At 35.8% G+C, this 22711-nt stretch overlaps 1 protein-coding gene and 1 non-coding gene across 2 annotated transcripts in view; one reads left to right on the forward strand and one right to left on the reverse strand.

Annotated features, from left to right (window-relative positions):
• Nucleotides 1-22455, reverse strand: part of HACE1 (HECT domain and ankyrin repeat containing E3 ubiquitin protein ligase 1) — an 88930-nt gene extending 66475 nt beyond the window's left edge. Inside the window, exons 1-6 of the mRNA XM_072965691.1 lie at nt 21800-22455; nt 16401-16455; nt 15363-15452; nt 14508-14612; nt 8893-8968; nt 1925-2056 (exon numbers count right to left, since the gene is read on the reverse strand). Coding sequence (XP_072821792.1) covers nt 1925-2056; nt 8893-8968; nt 14508-14612; nt 15363-15452; nt 16401-16455; nt 21800-21875 — 534 coding nt within the window. The 5' untranslated portion in view covers nt 21876-22455. The remainder of the gene's footprint in view (nt 1-1924; nt 2057-8892; nt 8969-14507; nt 14613-15362; nt 15453-16400; nt 16456-21799) is intronic.
• On the forward strand, nt 1676-1748 carry TRNAA-AGC (transfer RNA alanine (anticodon AGC)). Its single transcript has one exon. It is a non-coding gene; the product is annotated as a tRNA-Ala (tRNA).
• Nucleotides 22456-22711: the final 256 nt, after the last annotated feature.

A 22711-nucleotide genomic window follows, 5' to 3' on the forward strand; every position in this document is an offset into this window, starting at 1 on the left:
GGCATTTGAATAAAAGGAATTCTCCCCTACTTTTTTACCACACCTGCTTTAGGTTGTAAAGCATATGGAGTATATTACACTTACACTAACTACTCTTCAGTAACTTCAGAAGGCAATTCTAAATTTTTAATGCACCCTATAATGCACATGTTTTGAACTAAGGTTTTCTGAGTAATTCTTGCTTCTTCACTGGCTCAAGGCAGCTAAAATTAGCTTTTGTAGATAATTTCTAATCTGAATTCCATTTTTTACTATCAAGTTCCTGGGCAATAAGTAGGGTTTGCAATCTTAGTAAATGACACTCCACTCACTCCTTACAGCAGAGAGAGTTTACATTAAAGTAGGTCCTCTTCTATCCTGGAAAAGATGCCAGCAGGACTCTTTCTCTAACATGCAACAGTTGCTTAAAACCTGAGGCCATTCAAGATTAGAACATTTCAGATAATTTTTATTTCCACACAGAATACTTCTTAAATATAATAATATTTATATTAAATGTAATAATATTTAAGAAGTATTGGAGAAAGTAAAAACTAATGAGAAGGTATACTCCTTGAGAACACTGGGTTAGTTTTTAGATGATAAAAGACAAAAGAATAAAAATGAACATTGGTATGCAGAAGAAATTTCAGGAAACCAAAAAAATTATACATCCCTCCTTTTATCCAATTCTTACTAAACATAAGACAACGTCAACCTTGGTCTCACTATCTTAAAGAACAGTAATAGTCTGTGAATGAAGGTCATACTTAAAAAGCCTCTACGTACACAGGATCCTACATCCTGAACCCAGGTTAGGAAAAAAGTATCTGCAGAGATAGAAATCCATATTCCACCTACAATTCTCTCAAACATATAAGGCTCAGAAAAAGCATGTACAAGAACAAACAAACTTTTGTACCTTTGTAGATGCTGGTGATTTTTTTTTTGTTTTTGGTTGGTTTTCACTGTTGCTATGGTTAGCTAGTTAATAAATAATATTCTATTATCAATAATGTTAAAAGGTTGGGGGGGAGGGACTGAAAGTATCCAGAATAGGAAATTACAGAAAACAGAAATTCAATAAAATCTTAAGCTAACAATCTTTAAATAAGGCAGCAGTCTCCTAATGAGAAGGAAAACTATTAGCAATTTATTTAATATTTTTTTACTATTAGCAATTTTAAAAGCCAAATGTTTATACACAGGGGGTTGTCATAAAACAAACGCATTTTAGAAACCAAGAGTAAGAAATAAAACAACTGTGCCATCATAGTACTTGTATCATATTCCAGGAGAGTAGAAATACATGACAATCCACATTGTACTACTTAAGCAATGTCAGAGCTCACTTTCCTCACTGCCTAATCCCCAAAATCGAGTCTTAATGGTAAAAAAACATGAAAAAGTTATTTGATAAAACTGAGAACAGAACATTATAACTGTTACAATTATACATGAACACACATTTAAATTTTAATATATTCAGCTATTAAAATCTGTGAATCAAAATATAATTGAAATCTAAATTACAAACACTTTAAACATATTTAAAAGCACTATTTTCTGTTCCTTTTATCCACATGGCATATATTAATTAGATCATGTGATGCAGAATTGTTATAAGATTTTGCTACGATGCTTCATGTTCCCAACTTTGTATCAATTCAAGGTCTTCAAAAGTAAACACATGGGGGGAGGGTGTAGCTCAGTGGTAGAGTGTGTGCCTAGCATGCACAAGGTCCTGGGTTCAATCCCCAGTACCTCCATTAAAAAAAACAGTGAAAAATAATAAATAAATAAACCTAATTGCCTCCTCCATCTGAAATTTAAAAAAATAAAAACACCACAAATGAAAAAAAATTTTTAATATTTTTTAAAATAAATAAAATATAATAAAATAAACACATGCAACTTAATTTAAAGTCCTCAAGGTCTAATTTACCGTCTTGTGACCGTTCTGGCAGGCCACATGCAGTGCTGTCTGCCCCATCGCGTCCTCAACATCAACGTCACTGACGTGTTGTACAAGGTCATGGAGTAGCTCTGTCCGCCCATTCACAGCCAGCCAGTGTATCTGTGCAGCCATTTAGTTACTTAACATCAATGTAATAGTATTTCATATAAAAATAGTAGATAAATACTGCAACTATTTCTCAACTGTAAGCATGACATGCACAGGAAAGATTGAAACTAAAGCAAATATACTTTTTTCCTTATTTTTATTATGGGGGAAAAATGCATCAAAATGTAGATTATACCACCATGTATTTCAAAATCAAGCACTTATGGTTCAAAGTAGGTAAAAATCCTAAACTTAGGATGACCAAATATTCTGCTTCTTAGATGACCCTGGACTGTATATACATACAGCTTATCTCTAGAGAAAAGGTACTGGATATTTTTCCTCCCCTAGAAGCAAACGTAAGTTAAAAAGTAATTAACACAATAGGTGTCATATTCTTTCCTTCTTATATTTTACATGTAACATATGTATTATGTATAAATAACACACATAAGGAGGATAAAAAAATGTAAAACACATGCAAGTCCACCACTCAAAGATAATCATTGTTAAAACTTTGGACTATGCTGTCCATGCATCTTTCACCTGATATTTTTCTATTAAAAAATATATCATGAAACTTGTTTTAAAATGGTAGCCCTGAACTCTTGCATCAGCTTCTACTTCTTCCCCAAACACCGCTGAAGTGACAGTAAAGAGTACTTTTTCTTTAAGGACAGACCTATTAAGATAAAGAAAAGGAAAGAATACAATAGCAACACATTTTGAGAGCTGGAAGCTTTTGTATGACTTGTCAGAACAAAAACCTGAATCCTAAACCAGTAATAGAGAGCCAAGGAAGAAGGCTCAGATCACAGAATTCCAAAAGGCTCAAGAACAGGTAGTAAGCACCCTGCTGCACCTCTGCAGTAGGGTGAATGTGGGACTAAAAACAGATCATTCAAAGCTTATTGAATAAGATTTAGACCCTCAGATCCCCATCTGTTCCCAACTCTGCAAGGCTAGTAACTGCCCCTCTGTAATCTGACGGAACACAAGAAGCTTGAAAACAGAGTCACTAGATAAGACACCAGGCCCACCAAAGCAAGAATATCACACTGAAAAAGGGAGATGATGTGCAAGTTTACATACTGAATACGGAAATCCTAAAGCATTCTGGATGCTGAGCAGAGGAGAATGCTAACATCCTCCTGGCAGGTGGAAGGATTTTCTGAGGAATCTTGATCAGCTCAACAGTAAATGCCTAGAGAAACTGGTATTAGGAAGGATTCTAAAGACAACTGCCCAAGCAGATCACCATACACTGAAGCCCACAGTGAGCAACCGCACATATTCAGACAGCTTTCAAATAGCCTTTTCCTGTTCCACCAAGCATTTGACGAATGCATCTTATTTGAAAGACAAAATACAAAACAAAACAAAACAAAACAAAAAGTAAAGGAGAAAAAAACATAGAAAAAAACTTCAAAAGAAAAAAGTACATTTAACACTCTTAGAGACAGAACATAACTGCATCCTTGAAATGAGAACAGAATAATATTTTTTTTAAAGAAGCAGTGGGGGGAAAAATTCTTGGAAATTAATACTGTGATTAAAACATACATACTCAAAAGAGTCAGAAGATAATATTGAGGAAGTCTCCCAGAAAGCACAAGAAGACAAAGAAATGGAGAAATAAGAGAAAAGGTAAATTACAAACAAAAGAAAATTAAAAGGCTAGCACATGAGGCCTAATATTCAAATAACAGGAACTCAGAAAGGAGAGAACAGGGAAAACAGTGGAGTAGAAATCACCAAAGAAATAATTCATGAACATTTCTCATGAGTTTCCATTACATGTTTCTAGGTTGACAGAGCCTCAGTATTATTCAGCCAAATGGATAAAATTCATCCAAACCAAGACACATAATCATGAAATTTTAGCATACTAAGGACATAACAGATTCTATAAGTTTCTAGAGAGAAAAGAACAAAACAGGTTTCATAAAAAGATTCAAGAATCAAAACAGCACCAAACTTCAAAACTGAAAGCTAGAAGATGACAAAGCAATGCTTTAAAAATTCTAAGGAAAGAGGTCCAGTCTACGATTTACTGTTAACTAAATTATCAATTACATAATCAGATAGACTCAAAGACTCAAGTATTATTCAGTCATGCAAAGAATCAACAAATTTACCTCCTATGTACCCTTTCTCAGTTAACTATTCGAAAACGTGCTCCAGCAGAGTGACAGAATAGTTATCAGGAAAGACAGGCACAGAAGAACCTATAGACAGGCATACCTTTGTGTTTATTGCACTTTGCTTTACTGAGCATCTCAGATACCGTGTTGGGTTTTTTTGCTTGTTTGTTTGTTTTAGCAATTGAAGGTTTGTGGCAGCTCTACTACATCAGGCAGTTGTATCACCACCATTTTTCCAACAGCATTTGCTCACTTCATGTCTGTGTGTCACATGTTGGTCATTCTCACAATATTTCAAACTTTTTCATTATTATTGTTATTTGCTATGGTGATCTGTGATCTTTGGTGTTACTTCTAAGTGTTCTGGAGCACCACAAACCAAGCTCATATAAGACAGTGAAGTTAATCAATTGTTGAAATGGCAACAAAGGATTCAGAAGACAACATAAACTTAGTCAATAAAGCAGTACCAGGGCTTGAGAGGACTGACTCCAATTGTGAAAGAAGTTCTACTGTGGGTAAAATGCTATCAAACAGCACTGCACGCAATAGAGACTTTGTTCATAAAAGGAAGAGCCAATCAATACAGCAGACTTCACTGTTGTCTTATTTTAAGAAATTGCCACAGACCGCCCCCAATCTTCAACAACCACTGCCCTGATCTGTCAACAGCCATTAACATCAAGGCAAGACCCTTCTCCAGCAAACAGATCAAAAGACTCACTGAAGGCTCAGATGAAGGTTAGTACTTTTTTAACATTAAAGTTTTTAAATTAAGGTCTATACATTGTTAGACACAATGCTATTTTTATTGCACACTGAACAGACTACAGTATAGTGTAAACATAACTTTTATATGCACTGGGAAACAACAAAAAAATTGTGTGACCTGTTTTGCTGCAATATTCACTTTATTGGAGTGGTTAGGAACAGAACCCGTGATATCTCCCAGGCATGCCTGTAAGTAAAAACCCAAAACCAGAGAAAGGCAAAGGAATTCCCAGGATGATGGTGAAGAGACATTTCAAACAACTCTATAAAGCAGGCCTAGAAATCAATCAATCCAGCTTAGTCTCCATAAGAGACTCCTTCAAAATTTATCAAGAAGATGAAAGGTATTGAATAAATGTTATGAGGATACTTACAAAGTGAGGTAAAGTTTGGTAATAAATTAATGATAAGTACTTAGAAAACTTCAAAAAAATTAAGGTGCAATAAAAGAAGAAACAGAAATAGACATATAGTTGGAAAGGAAAAAGTAAAACTATCTCCATTTGCAGATGACATGATCGCCTAAATAGAAAATCCCAAAGAATCTACAAAAAACTCCTAGAATAAGTGACTTGACCAAGGTCACAGGATACATGACCAACATACAAAAAGCAATTGCATTTCTATATACTATCAGTGAACAAGCACAAATTAAAATTAAAAACCTAATGCCATTTACAATCACTCCAAAGGAAATAAAATACTTAGCTGTACACTTAAAACATGCGTAAGATCTGTATGCTGAATAATACAAAATTCTGATCAAAGTAACCAAAGACCTAAATAAATGGAGAGACATACTGTCTTTTTGGATTGGAAGACTCAACACAGTAAAGATGTCAAATTCTCCCCAAATTGATCTATGGGCTTAATGCAATTCCAATAAAAATCTCAGAAAGGTTTTTTGTCATAGACAAGTTTATTCTAAAATTTATATGGAAAGGCAAAGGAATCAGAGTAGTTAACACAATCTTGACAAAGAAAAATAAAGTGGGAGGAATTACCCTACCTGATAGTAAGGCTTACTAGATAGCTGCAATAATCAAGACAGTGTGTTATTGGCAAAAGGACGGAGATCAGTGGAATGGAACTGAGGACCCAGAAATAACCACTTACAAATATGCCCATAAGACTTCTGAGGAAGATGCAAAACCAATTTCATGCAAGAAGGATAACCTTTCCAACAAACAGTGCTAGAGTAATTGGACTTCTTAGGTAAAAAAATGAACCTTGATTTAAGTATCACATACAAATATTAGCTCAAAAGAGATCATACTTTCAGACATAAAATGTTATAAAACTTTTGGAAAAAAAATAGAAAAATCTTCAGGATCTACAGCTAGGCAAAGAGTTCCCAAACTTCATACCAAAAGCACAATCCATTAATAGAAAACCTGATATACTGAACTTCATCAAAATTTAAATCTTTTGTACTACAAAAGACCTTGTTAAGAGTTTTAAAAGGCAAACTAAAGACTGGGAGAAAATATTTGCAAGTCACCCACCCCACAAATGTCTAGCATCCTCAAATATAAAGAATTCTAACAACTCAACAGTTTAAAAAAAAAACCCAATTAGAAGAAAATGGGCAAATGACACGAACTGACATTTCACATAAGAGGATATATAGATGGTAAAGAAACACATGAAAAGCTGTTCAACAACATTATCAACTAGGCAAATGCAAATTAAAACCCCAATGAGATAACATTACACACATACCTATCATAATGGCTAAAAACAGCGACAACACTAAATGCTGGTAAGGATACCAGAAAACCAGATCACTTACATGTTGCTGGCAGGGGTATAAAATGATACAGTCACTCTGGAAAAGTTAGGCAATGCATTTTAAAACTAAACACGAAAGCACCACACAACCTAGCAACTGCATTCCTGGGCATTTACTCCAAAGAAATGAAAACCTGTATGTTCACACAAAAAATTGTACACTGTTTATATTCACAGCAGCTTTATTCACAAACAGGAAATGACCTGTATGTTCTTCAACAGGTGTATAGTTTAAACAAACAGTGGCACATCTACACCCAGGAATACTAGTTAGCAATGTAGAGGAAAGAACAACTGATAAACACAAACTAGATCCATCTCCAGGGAATATGATGAGCACACAAAAGCCCACTGCAGAGAATCCATATAGCATGATTCCATTTATATTACATTTTTGCAATGACAAAATTTTAGAAATGGAGAACAAACTAGTGGTTGCCAGGGGTTAGGCACAGGAGTGAAGGAAAGAAAAGGTGTGGTTATAAAACAGCAATACAAAACATCTTTGTGGAGTTGGAAATGTCTAGAATATTGACTGTGGTAGTGGACACATGGACCTATGCAGGTAGTAAAACTGCCTAGAACTCAATATACATCCCCCACAGGTAAAAGGCAGAAAGAAAGCAGAGACTATTTTTACACAATATGCCTTCAGAATTATTTGACTCTTTAAATATATGCATGAATAACTTTTTAATAAAAATTTTAGTTTTAAAAATTTTATACTTCACTTCCCTCAAAGTTCAGCAATGAAGGGGAAAAATTAGCAGATAAAAACTTTTGCAATTAAACAGACTATGTCAATACTGAACAGCTTATCTTGCCTATACTAGTGTGCTAAGGATAGAGCTATGTCAATTCCATAGTTTTGTAACCCTCTGTGGTAACTACCATATCACCATAGAATCCTGTAGATATTTGGAATAGTTTTCCTTCACAGACTAGATGGCACTATATTGTTAATATATAACAAAATCTGGATTATCACAGGAATGGTGAATTCCATATAATAATGATGACTGAGTTTGATCTTTAAGAAGTCATTTATAGAATAATCTAAATCTTAGGAAAGCTAGTTTTTCTATGCCCCAGCTCCCTCCACGTCCACCAAAAAAACTTTTAATCAGAAAGGCCTTGAAAACTAGCATGGTATTTAAATACTCAATATTCTTCTTACTTCACAAATTAAAAGATTCAAAATCTACAAATACTACCAAAGGGTAAAAATAATTTTTCTTCAGCTTTATTGAGATATAACTGACAAAACTGTGCAACATTAAAGTGTGCACTGTGATGGTTTGATATATATTGTGAAAGGATTCCCATCATCCGGTTAATCAAAACACCCATCACCTCACATACAGGAAGGTAAAATTTAATAAATAAAATTTATTTTTTGTCACAACTTCAAAACAATTTCTTCATAATCACATAATTCTATTTCATCTCTACTTCTAAGTCAAATAACACTCCATTAAATGACAATTAGATTAAATTTTTCAGATTTCAGCAATCTCTTCAGAAATATCCCACACCACCTCCCTATAATATCTGTGTGGATCAAAAATATATTAACTTATTTTGAAAAGAAAACAACATGACAAAATGGATAAAAATACTAGTTTAAGTAAGATATTACAAGTCTGAAGGAAAACAGGCCAAAATATTAACAGTGATTATCTCTGAGTGGAGGGAGTAGAGGTGAGTGATCTTTACCTTCATAACCTTTTTTCCCCTCCTTTTTATAACTAAGATGAGTTATAAAAACATAGCCATCCAATTTTCCTACAATGTACACGTTAAAAAATTTTAAAGGACATAATGAAAAACAGCTCTCCTACAATGAACACACCTTAGCAGAGACGCTCCTACAAAGTTCCCTGAAAGTCAGTGACAAAAACTAAGGGGAACAAGACTTCAAAATAAATGAAGGGTCATAAACTTAAAAAGGAGAAAGGAGAAACGTGGTGAACTGTAACTTAATAACTAGAGCTGAGAACTGTATCTCAAATCATTGTTATCTTCTTAATCATGACAGAGGAGTAACTTGCAGAAATACCTGTATGTTGCATTACTATCACCTTCAATATTGTTTTCTAAAAAGTATTTTCAAAATATCAGATAAAAATTCTTAGTACTTACTGCTGTAAGGCCTTCATTATTACAAATGTTGACATCAGCACTGTATTCTAATAATTTACTCATGCATTTCTTCTGCCTGAAAAGAAAAAGAGACAGTCACAGATAATTAGTACTAGAAAAATAAACAAGTGACAATTATTTTACTGAAATATTAACTACACTCAACATTAATTGATGGCAAGTATGAATCTATACCCACAATATTTTTTAAAATACTGTAACATCTGAAACAAAACAAAACTGTTCCTATGACTCAAAGATAATGGGATAAAGAAAAAGCACAATGAGATTTTCATGCCATTAGGACAAATTCATCATTTAAAAGGCTGAGAAATTTCTAGTGTCAACAGAATATTTGGAATGGTAACCTTCATTAGAACTATAAGACAATATAAGTCTAATGGAAGGGGAATGGATAGAGGAAAATGATGTCTCAATGTTCTATGCTACATTCTTAATTGCAAAATATTTAAAATACCAAGATGAGTTATAAAAACAACCACAAAACTAATAAAACGCATATCTATGCATCCACCTACCCACTTCCTTTTCAATTTTTTTTTTTTACTGTGGCAAAATACACATAATATACATTTACCATCTTAACCACTTTTAAGTGTATAGTTCAGTGATATAAGTATATCCATATTGTTGTCCAACCATTCATCTTGAGAACTCTTTTCATCTTGCAAAACTGAAATTCTATACCCGGTGAACAGTAACTCCCCATTCCGTCTCCCACCAGCCCCTGGAAACCACCATTCTACTTTCTGTCTCTACGATTTGGGCTTACCTAAGTACCTTATAAAAGTGGACTCATACAGTTTGTCCTTCTGTGACTAGCTTATTTCATTTAGCGTAATGTCCTCAAGGCTCATCCATGTTGTAGCATGTCAGAATTTCCTTCCTTCTTAAGGCTGAATAATATTCAGCTGTATGTAGATACCACATTTTGCTTACTGATCTGTCTGTCAATGGAAACTTGGGTTCCTTTTGTTTTTGCTATTGTGAATACTCCTATGACTATGAGTATACAAATATGTCTGCAAGACCCTGCTTTAAATTTTATTGAGTATACACCCAGAAGTGGGATTGCTGGATCATATGGTAATTCTATTTATTTTTGAGGAATCACCAAACTAGTTTTCAGAGCATCTGTACCATTTTCCTTTATCACCAACAAAGCACTATTTTCTGTTTTTGTGATAGCCATACTAATGAGTGTGAGTTGGTATCTCACTGTAGTTTTAATTTGCATTTCCCTGATTAGTGATATCAAGCATCTTTTCATGTTCTTATTGGTCATTTGTATATCTTATTTGGAGACATGTCTATAAAAGTCTTCTGCCCTCTTCTGAACTGCCTACCCATTTCAATTCGCTCACAGTATCTCCTAGCTTGATCCATTCCTAGTCACTATTCGATATTTATCTCAATTTCCCCTTCCCTAAATAATGAAATGAAAATTCATGTTTTGGAAACAAAGTGATATATACACACACTATATACTTATATATATGTAATATATATTTTATGTATATGCTTAACTATGCTTAGTACTGAATTAATAAATGGCTTAAAAAAGTTTATGCTCTAGTTGAGTAAATGACTATACAGACACATAAAAAAATACAAAAAACAGATACACATAATAGTATATCACATATAATGTTATACAACATAGTATATATAATATGTATATATAGTATTAATATGAGTACTGAGATACTGTGATTTATAGGAAAAATATACATTTGGTCTTAATCCAGACTTATTGGCTCACAGCTCCCAAACCCTTGGAATTTCCTAAGTGATTAAGACCATTGGGCCTCCTTTCCTGAAACCGTTTCAGGGAAGGTGCCTTTGGATCCCACTCAAGGGTAGGGGCTGGCTGCCAGGAGAACCAACCCTGTGATGAGAGGGTACTTTCAATCCCCATTTCCAGGGAGGTGAGAGGGGCTGGAGGTTGAATCAATCCCTATTGGCCAGTAATTTGCGTCAATCATGACTATCTAATGAAACCTCCATAAATATGCAAAAGGACAGCTTTTTGTTTCTTTCAGGGAGAGCTTCCATGTAGGGGAACCAAAACATTTCTCCTTGCCACACGTTGGGGACAGAAGCTCCTTTGCTCAGAACATCACCCTATGTATCTCTTCATTTGGCTAGTGATTCATATACTTTATGCTCTTTTATAATAAATCAGTAATCTAATGAGTAAACCAATGGATTTTCCCAAGTTCTGTGTGCTGTTCTACCAAATTAATTAAACTCAAAAAAAGGGATCATGGGAATCTCTGATTTATAGCCAGGAGGTCAAAAGTATTGGTAAGAGCCTGGACTCGTGATTGGATCTTGAGTTGGAGGGGGTGGTCAGAACCTCCAATTTAAAGCTGGTCAGTCAGAAGCACCAACTGTGACTGAGCTTGCAACTGGCATCTGAAGTGCAGGGCAGTCTTACAGGACTGAGCCCTTTCCCAATGGAATATGCTTCTATCTGATAGTGTGCACAGTGCCAGAATTGAGTTGAACTCTTGGATACTCTGCTGGCATGCGAGAATTGCTTGCTGGGGTGGGGAAGCCTACACACACATATAGACACACACTGGAACTGGGGCCAGGAACCCTTTGCAAGTATGCTACAATACATGGCATATAGAAAGTATACATAATCACATAGCAGATATGTATATATACTTTTTTACTCAGATCATAAATTTCTTCATGCTATGGATTATATCTTATTTCTTTCATCAATTCAGTACTAAGCATAGCTAGGCACTCTCAGTAAAATGTAATGAAACTCTACTAATTATTATTCAAGCTTATAATCAATAACTAACATTTTTATTGACTGAATAAACCTTGTAAAAGAGAACAAATTTCTTTTCTTGATTTAATTTTTATATCAAAAATGACGTTCAATATCATTTAAAATCAGCATTATAATCAAAGTGGAAGAAAATAAAGCTCTGAGTAAACTTCTAAGTTCAAACATTTACAAAGTTCTTTCATTGAACACATTGTTACGAAAACCTTAGGAAATAAATCTTCAATAACTGGGAGACAACAGACCAGAAAATCCTATTAAAATTAATTATATTTGTGTGTGTGTCTGTACCCATATTGCTGGATCTCTAAAACCTGCTCAGAAGCCTGTTGTGGACCACTAGACTACTGTCAAAATAAACACTTAAAAATAAACTGCAAAAAGTACAAGACAATATGAAAAATATATCCTCTTTTTCTTACTTAACAATCATTATTGCTATTTTCCAGAACCTGAGTAAATCAAAATAACCCACTAAATGAGCACCTATTTTGCTTAGAATTGGAGCCAACATATTAACTAACACATGAGCTCTGCCTTTTATGAGCTCACATGCTAGCCCAAAAAATTAAGAAAAAAATGTTTCAAATCTAACCAATATACAACTTAAGGATACACAGTAATTTTTAAGTCTTTCCTTTTAACGTTCTCATACAATCCTGAGCAGCAGTGAGCAGCACTGGATCCTACTGTATGGGAAGCCAATTATTTTCCTGCCCAGATACTGCAACAATTATAGGAAGCTTATGGTAACCCAGATGACACAGCGACCAGTCATCCAAGTGCTCTGAGGCAGCTTAATGGGTCTTCTATTGGAAAGGAGGGCAACTTGGTATTAATGCACCTAGCACTGATGGGTGAAGAGAGAAACACTAAAGCAGGCCAAGAGAAATAGTCTACCCATCTCAAGATGACCAATAAGGGAACAAAACAAAAAAACCCAGAAATCAGATGAGCCAGCAAAAAGGGGAGAATTCACCTATGACTTCTATTTCAGTGTAGACAAATCCAAATTCATAAAGAAATTACAGAAAAAAAGCTATTTCTGAAAACATTAAAAGCGACAGGAAGCAATAAGTGATCATGTTACTTAGCATTTATTGAGCACCTCTAAGTTGTACAAGGTATCCATTCAGTAAACAAAAACCAAAGTAGTTAAGTACTGAATATCAAAAGCCCAAAGTAATCTTTACAAAAATAGAAAGGCATCCGTTATATGTTATGTTAGAGTTATGGACTCATTCCTTTTCTCTTCACTGGCTTGCCATGTGAATTATGTAATAATCACTGTCATATTTCTTCATCTTTAATGTCATTGTCTCCAACTTGAATGTCTAACCAAAAAAAAGATAAATATGTAAGGTGATGGGTGTGTTAATTAGCTAGATGAGAGAAGTCCTTTCATAACACATAGATCAATCATCATGATGTACACTTTAAATATCTTACAATCTTATTTGTCAATTATACCTCAAAGAAGCTGGGGAGAAAAAAGCAATGGTCTCCTAAATGACTCAGTCTCCTACTACAATGACAGCATGTTATCCCCACTGTGCACCAATCTGCCCTTTCATTTACAGCTGCGGAGACAGTGTACTGAGGTATTTTTCTCTATGTAACTTTCAAAGAGCTCTATCACTATCCTACCAACACCTAGAACAATGTATCTAGACCTGAGATCAGTTCAATAAGGAAATGAATGATCTACTCTTTGACCCTGGGTGTGACACCCTACCACATACCTAATGTGGTCAATTATTAATAAAAACAATTGTTGAATCAGCATGTTACTTCTTAAACAGTGGGCAACTAAACTGGTTCACATGCTAAATCAGGAAATGGGACAAACCAGAAGGATGAAAGGACTATGCCTCTCCCCTTTCCAACCCAGACATCATTATGGTTCTTGTCTTTCTGGTTCCTCTTTAATCCTGGTATGCAAAAATTTGGCCTCAGACTGACATAGTGGCCAATTTTAGCCCCATATCCATCTCACTTAGGCAGCCACCTCAACTACCTAGAATTCCTGTTCTAAACAAGCAACAAAAATATTTTCAAGAGTTATCAAAAGAAGAGACATATAGGAATATACTTTCACAGAAAAGTTTTCTAGCATTCAAAAAATGTTTATAAGCTCCTCAGGTCTTGAATCAAAAGCTATTCATTTTCATTTTAAACATAATTCTAACCATTTTGGTCTGTTTTCTCAGTCCAACAGAATTTTAAGAAGTGAAAGATAGTGTAGAGGCAGACACAGAGATGTGACCTCTGAAAATCTTGACAAAAAAGGAGAAAGAAACCCATTTAAAAAACAGTACAGTAGGTTTAAAATAGCACACAATGAGTTAGTACAGCTATTTCACAAATAATTATACATAAACTGGGTGTATCTATTCTGTCTTTAATTGTATTAATAATATTTTCCAAACTGCTTAGTTAATTAACAAGCAATTTGGAAAATAAGCCCTGGAGTCAGATGTGGCAAAAGACTAGCAAGAAAAAGGACACTAAAACAAAGAGGTGAAATTATGCTTTTCAGAAAATAAAGTCATTCTAATACAAGTAAAAATGAACTGACAAACATATTTTCAAGAACAATATTAGTAAACATCTTAGTAAGTTATTAAATATTACAATTATTTAAAAGTTGAACATAATAATCCAAGATCTTTTTCCCAAGGCAAATATTGGGGGGGGAAAATCACTAAATAAAGACAGAGTGCCTTGAACAGTCTTAGTCGTAACTGAGTAATACAATTTAAGCTACTTAAGAAAAAATATTTACCCATTTCTAGCTGCCAAATGAAGGGGTGTACAGCCTGAAATATCTTGATAGTTAGGATTTGCTCCTTTCTTTAACAGCAGAACCAAGCATTCCACCGATCCACAACTAAAACAATATTAAAAACACTTCAGAGACATTCAACAATGAGCCATAGTTGACCTAGCTTAATTGAAAAACAGAAAGTTATGTTAAACACATTATTTTGGGGATCCATATTAACCTACAATTTAATTCCTGTCACAAACAGTAAATACCTTCTACTTTAAAGATGGTACATTCTACACCGAAAGCTATGAAGTATTTGAGAAGTTCACATTAAGCAAAATAAAGTATTAGCACGTAAAAGAAATCATATAGTACTCTCAACTTTTGGCCTTCCAGAAGCCAAATTTATATTAAAAAATCAACTTTACTTAGATTGAGTTACCTGAAAGATGGCCAGATATAAATCAATTGGTTACACACTATAAGATTATGAATAAAAATCATTCTCACACCTAAGTAAAAAACATAAAGCCAACAACTTCACATGTAGTTAGCATATAAAAACCTCAAAGTAAAATTCTGGTACATGTGTCCTCTTAACTAGGTCCAGGAAAGAGAATTCCTGTGCCTAACCCCCTCTAATCTGATCTAAAATAAGCTAAAACAGCAGATACAAACCTGAGTCCAGTCCCAAGATTAACAATTTATCTAGAGAAAGAATGCAAGCACAGTATACCATGCCCTCAGCAAAACAAAGAACCACTTTGCTGTCTTCTCATCTCTCTCCATAACTACTGTGGAACACACTATTCAAAGCTTACTGATTATTACTCTAGACCAGAGTTCAATCCAAAATATCTGTAGTCTTACTTTGCTGCAATGTGAAGCAAGCTTCTTTTCACACGTCCAAATGCGTAATTGACATCAAACTTTGAATTTGATAGTAGTTCAGAAACAGACCTATGCCAAAAGAAAATTTAACAATGTTCAAAAAAAAAAAGTTTTTAAAAACATAATAAACTTAAGTTAATAGCTCTTTAGTTATTCTTACCAATTATTCAAAAGGTTCTGTCCCACATCAGCCAAAAAACAAGGCACTACTCTAAGCAGAGCATGGCAGCCAGTGCAGCATCATCCAAAACCCACTGCCCTCACCTATAAACTGGTGCTGAGGGGCTCCTCGTCTGCTGCTCTGACTATGTCCCCTGCCCTGAGGACACCTAAGTTGGCTTCAGCTCACTCTAGATTCTTGAGAAACAAAGAAAGTAGGGCTGGCTGCTCCCCTTGCAGAAAGTTGAGCCTATCTATATTAATTTTGGCCAAATAAGAAAAATCAGACAAACACGTTTTAATTATATCAAACAGGAAGTTCAAAGCAAAAAAACCATTAATATTTTAAAGCTGTTTCAAAATACAGTCTCTCTACTTTCTCCCCCTAATACCAAACTACCCAATGGCTAACCACAGTACAGCTGTCTATTACAAGTGTAAGCACCTCATCACCCTGCCAGATAACCGTACCTCATTCATGTCCTGTAAAAAAAAAATTGTCAACACTACATCAATAAAAAGAACATCGAAGTAGTAGAGTAAGTTGTCTATAAGCCTTAGTCTTTTGCTATAAAGATCAGTAGTGACCTCTAACAGAAACCATCAGTGCTTTTTTTCACTGTCAGTGACCAAGCAAACACTTGTCTTAATATCTGACTATTCATTTAGAAAATCTCTTACCATAGAATTTTACAGTTGACATGAACTTAGAAAATCTTTTCATTATTTCACAGACAGAAAATGGTAACAGAGGTAAAATAACTTGCTCCAGGGCATATTTGTGTGTGTGTGTTTGTACACAACATTTAGGTAAACTGATATTCTCAAAATGTATAAATTTGTGGAACAGGTACTCACCTGTGTTGATCCGCCATAACCATTGGCATTAATGTATAAACAGCAGTTTCATTATCTAAATATTAAAAAAAAACAAACAGAAAAAGAATTAATCTCCCCCTTTTCCCAAAGGGTATACTATACTTAAGGCCACTTTAGTTTTCTTAACTCAAAATAAAAAGCTAGGAGAAGAGGTAGGAGAAGGTTAAGGATAGTGTAAAACAAAAGAGGCATTGCAAAATTTGCAATAATGCAGAATTTCTTATCCTCTCTAATGCTCATTCCCGCTACATCATCGATCGCAGAAGTGCTTTGATTTGAGGGGAAAATCAGAGACCTATTATTTTCTGTAGCTTTAACAACTGAAATTTTCTTTCCAAAAGAGTGTTTATCGACTTTATGTTTCATCATACTTACACGCACTTTGGAGGAATTTTAAGTATATATGAATATCAAAGATATGTATGTTAAAATAATTTTAAACCACTAAATATACACAGTACTTGCTTCTCATCAATATAACAAAAGAAATTATTTCAGAAGCTTTTATGGCATACTTTTACTGATTACTTAATTCACATTTCCATTTATTTTCTTCTATGGAATAAATCCAAAGAAATATGATCGAAAAGAAAGTCAACATTTATGGTCTCATGTTACACCTATGCAAATTTCAGCTAGTGTATGAATTTACTTTTATACATTAGTAATGGTCATTTCTCAATTCAATGCATTTCAGAGGTTTATATTTTTTAATAAGTTATTTACAGAGTAGTAAGCCTTAGCCCTTAAGAAGTTAACAGCAATGCTAAAATTAATAAGTTTGAGACAAAGGATATTTGCATAGTATCAAAGTATCTCCCCCAAATATTAGTTACAAAGGAAAAAGTGAATTTACAGTAGAGAACCAGCAGATATCACCTTAAATCAACTGATAAAGGGTAACATCACCAGAAGTAGTACATATTGATACCATGTAGGCCGTGAGACGATCCACTGAGAAGGGCACATCACTTCTGTAGTATTCTTGCCAAAAACCTGTAACTTTAATCTAGTCATGAGAAAACATCAAACCCAAATTAAGGGGACTTCCACAAAATACGTTATTAGTCCTCATAAAAAGTCTCAAGATCATTAAAGACAATGAAAAGCTGAAGAGTATCACAGATCAGGGGAGGCTAACGAAATATGAAAACTAATGCAACGTGATAATCTGGATTGGATCCTAAAATAGAAAAAAGACATTAGTGGGAAAACCCATGAAATTCTAATAAAAGTCTGTAATGTAATCAATATTATTACACCAATATTAATTTCTTAGTCTTGATAACTGTACTTCCGTTGCATAAGATGTGAACGTCAGGGGAAGCTTGGTGAAGGGAACGCTACTATTTATACAACTCCTCTGTGAGTTTAAAACTGTAAGACGGAATTTGTGAGAGGAGAAAACTGAATATGGACTAGGTATTTGATAAGAATAAAAAATTACTGTTAATCACGTCAGTTCTAATGACAGTATTGCGATTATGTTAAAAAAATTATATATTTAAAAATACATACTACTGTATTTAGAAAAGAGAAAAGTTATTACCCTTTCTTCACAATTTTGTTCATTGTTTTACTATTTTTGAGTAAATGCATGAAGAATAACAGTCCTAGTCAACATTCACAAGTTTAGTATGCAGATGCAATAACTCTTTTCACTATAAAAAATAAATAACCAAAGAACCCTATTAACAACAGGCAGCATGTTTTAAACCATTAACGGCACTTTTCTAAATCCTTTACAAGCACATGCATCACCTCGTTTATCCTCACAACCACCTTATAAAGCAGGTACTGTTATTATTCTCACTTTACAAATGAGAAAGCTGAAGCACGAAGTAACAAGCTGTGTGATAGTGAAGTGGCTAAACTGGAATTGAAAGCTAGCCGATTCCAGAGGCCCCAGAGGAAACAATCTTACAGTGCACCCAGTTTGCATTGTATATAGTAGCCAGAAGGTCTACTATATTTATTCTTAATATATACAATACAGTCTAATTTGTCTTATTCTCTATTTCATCTTTTCAAAATGCTGATTGCAACTACTAAATTATTCTCATTAACTACCAGTGAGTCACCACCAGTAGGTGAAAAACATCACACTAAGCCTTCCTCAGCATGGCAACATTCTTTATCTCTCATGTAATACGCGCCCCAATAAAAATCTGAACTTCTAAACAATGACAGTTTCAATTAGGCCACTCCATAATAAAGTCATCAACAGGAAATATCCTTACTTGTGAATTTAAACCTATAAATCAAGACAGCACATAATTTTAAGTGAGCATCATGAGGTTCATTCACATGGTTTTTATTTACAGGATGTTTAGATAAAATTTAGATGTCAATCTTATTTTTAAGTCACATCTAACCTTATGAAAAATACAGCTCACGTACACTAAAAGGTATGAAGACATAACAATAATCACAAGTATAGTGCTAGAAGGAGACTATCCAGGAAATACTATACTAAGAACTGAATAAAATTAGTTGTTGGGTGCTGCCTTCTCCACACTCATGAAGAAACCTTGAGGACTAAGTATATAATAAAAGTTTTGAGAGTGATAAGAAAAGTTTAATCTCTCACTTTATCAGATATGTTGGTCATTTTTATTAAAAAAGTTCCAGAACTCAAAAACTAAAAGGAAAACCTTTAAGAATAGGAAGCACAGATTCATTATACCATATACAATTTCTCCTCAAGTCATAAAATGGGAGCAATTAAAAAAATTATCCTAATCATCACTCAAATACATATTCAAATGGCTCAAGCTTTATTATTTTATTAAACAAACTACATTCACTGTAAATGCTGTAGTTTAAGATTATTGTTCCACATAAGTGGACAATATAAACCAACTTTTTAAGTCCACTGAGAATCTATATCCTTAAAGTAATTGTTTTCCCTTCAATTCCCCTCCCACAAGAATATTCCTATGTCAGCCCCACCTAGGATGACTCAACAACCTGTATGCCACTACTTTGTGGGAATACTCAGGTTTTCACCATCCAGGGAAACATAACTGTGTCCTCCTAATGTCCAATTCAGTAAATCAAATACCTGCAGTTTAATCCTATGAAACAAAGTTAATTTCCAAGTGAAAGCTGACTAAAACCTTTCCAACCTTAATAATTTGTTCCAAATGCTCATTAATCACTGAGTTCTAATAGGGCAAGATAAATATCTGACCATTTCCTAAATTTACAGAGATCTCAGAACTGCTCAGCCCTTAAAATGCAAGTAAGCAATCTGGATTTTTACAAATAGAATATAACGTGCACGCGCGCGCGCGCACACACACACACTCGAGCCAATCTCTGAGAATTCAAAAGATTCATCAGAACGTAGGGACAAAGATAAATTAAAAGAGTAAGATGAATAAACTCATTATAATCAAGGAAAACCAAATATCAGCAACATGGGGAAAAGTTTCTAGTTTCCAGGGACTCTCAGACTGTCGGTGAACTTTCCAAAAAGTAAGCTGAGAGGCTGATACTGAGAGCCCTAAGAATGTCTATATAATGAGATCTATATTCTTCTATGTAATAATCCTAAGGAAATATTTACAGAAGCAGACTAAGACTTAAACATGTGCAAAGCTGTTCCTCATAAAATCTATTATAAAAACAAAAATTTGATTCATGTTTGTTACATGTTATCCTATGAAATTCTACAGTTATTTAACATATTTAAAGACATTAAAATGTGTTCTTTTCTAAAAGCAAAATAAAAGACTATAGACAGCATGATCTTAATTTGCTAGAGAAAGAAATAATAATAGAAGGAAATAAAATACTAACATTGTTTACTACTGGGCATTAAGTAATAGACTATTTTATTTTTCTTTCTTTTCAAAATCTTCTACAATGAAAATATTACTTTTAAAACCAGGAAATATTATCAAAGTCTTCTAAACCATATTTATGTAAAAATATTTGGATTTAAAATAAGCAATACAAATTGCCGTGTCAATGAAACTACACATGCATTCTTCTTCCCCAAACCAATAATTTGACTGTGGAAAACGAGAGAGCAGCACTTAAGAAACAGACTCAGGAGGTAGGGTATAGCTCAGTGGTAGAGTGCATGCCTAGCATGCACAAGGTCCTGGGTTCAATCCCCAGTACTGCCATTAAGAAATAAACAAACCTGATTACTTCCTCCACTAAAAGAAAAAAGAAAAAAAAAAAAGGAAATGAACTCAAAAGTGCAAGGTGGAAAGAAGACAAAAAGTTGAAGCTGAAAGTCTAGTTACTAAAATCAGGATTATTTTCAGTCTACGACTTTGTATTAGCAAAGTACCAAGTACAAATATTATTTTGGAGCAAGTCACCACAAATTATCCTATTCTGAATCATAAGGAGAGACTGGGGAAATTTTTCAAGAAAATTATCTCCGAAGTCCCCAGCCCCACATTTCTTTGATGATTCCCTCCCAAGGTCTCCTTCCTTAACCTACAAATCACCTCTCCAGCAGCAATTCAAAGAAAGTTTTGAAAAAACTGAAATGAATTAATAGAATGCATTAAAAAAAAAAAAGTCACCAGCAGCCATAACCACTACCACTTCTCTCACTTGGGCACACAGAACCAAAAGCCTCTTAGAGGCAGCACTGCCATCTCCCCCGGCCACTAAACCATCCGAATTCACGAGGCTGCGAACAAAACGGCTTCCTTTCTCACCTTTTATTTCTAGTGTTTTACCTGTCCTTAAGGAACCCTGGCACACTGAACTAAAATTCCTAAACTACAGACATCATGCCTTCCTCCTCTTTGTAGAAGCGCCCCAGGCCCCACCCGTTTGATGAATAACCGAAGAAGGCGGACATGCATATTAAAGAAAAGTGTTACAGATGTAAACATAGTAATTTAAGTGCACGTTTGACATTTGACACCTTCTTGTTTATTGTCAAAATACAACATTGCTCTACATTTTGAAAAAAGAAAAGACAGCTTAATTCCCCTCAGCAATCTAAACAATACTATCTGGGGGGCATCGCTTCATCCCCACAAGCAGCGACCATATAAAAAGGCCCACAACTGTAATGTTTTGTGAATCCGGGTCTCCGCCATCCAGATTATATTTCTGTCCCTTCGCCAAGACCTCTAATCGATAGTCAGGACAGACTTCGGTCTGTCCGGCTTCTTCCAGCAGCAGAATCCGCCCGGCCTGGGCCGCTCCCAAACTCCCACCTGCAGCATCCGGAACAGCGGGCGAGGGGTAGCCGGGGATCCCAGCCCGGTCCCTCCCAGCCAAGAAAAGTAAATGTGGGCGTTAGCTCAGCTTCCCGTTAGTTTTCCCACCGGACCTCGCCGCGCCCCGAGTTCCGCCCCTCCCCGGGGCCCCCGCGTCCCCAGCCCCGCGGCCCCGCTCACCGTCCGGCAGCTCCACGGTGCGCGCGCGGCGCAGCGAGCGCGTCAGGCGGTTGAGCTGCTCCATCGCTCTCTCCATCCTCGGCGCACCCTCCGCGATCCCCCTGCCGCGCCCGCGGCCTCAGCGCCCAGCGCCCTACATCCCGCCCCGGGCCCGTCCCGCGGGCGGAGGCGCCGGGTCGCCCCGGCCAAGCCCGGGGCTGCGGGGGTCGCTCAGGAACGCGTTCTCCGTCTGGGGCCCGGGGGCTGTCGGACCCAACAAACACGAAGGAAGAACCCTCCACCGAAGAAGTCGCTCGCGCCCTTCCTGCCGCCGCCGCCGCCGCCCCCGCCTCCGCTTCCCTCCCGGACTTGCACAGCCTTCTGGGAATGGTAGTTCCGAGCCGGCCGAGCCTCGCGCCCGGGGCGGAGCCACGCCGGGTGCGCCCGTGGCTCCGCGCCTACACGGCGGGAAGCCGTGCCCAGACTGGGCGTACCGGCAAGTTTCTGGAGAGACTTCCCGGGTGTCCCCACGCCCCCTCCTCCCGCCCCGCGGAGTTGTACAAAAGCAGCTCCCTTCAATTCTGTCACTCCCCTATATAGCCAATTGGGGATTTGCACAATTGTTCTTAAATCGGTCATCATCAGCCATCCACTTTTGGTACATTTGTTTTCCAAATACATAAACTGCTAAAATATTATCTTTTCATATGTTAAATTTAAAGAATGATAAAGTCAAACAAATGCAAACGTAGAATACACTTTTTCCTTCATTGCAAGTAACTTAACCATAGCTTAATTATTTGTCTCCCCTACTGAGCGATTCGTGAGAGTAAAGACGCCACTCCATCTTGTGCCTTGTATTCCCGTACTTAGGGGAAGATACGGATGACGATATCCTGAAACAAAATTTTAGTTTATTTGGTACAATGCTGA

Source organism: Vicugna pacos, chromosome 8 (genome assembly GCF_048564905.1).
Source record: "Vicugna pacos chromosome 8, VicPac4, whole genome shotgun sequence".
NCBI classification, from domain to species: Eukaryota; Metazoa; Chordata; class Mammalia; order Artiodactyla; family Camelidae; genus Vicugna; species Vicugna pacos.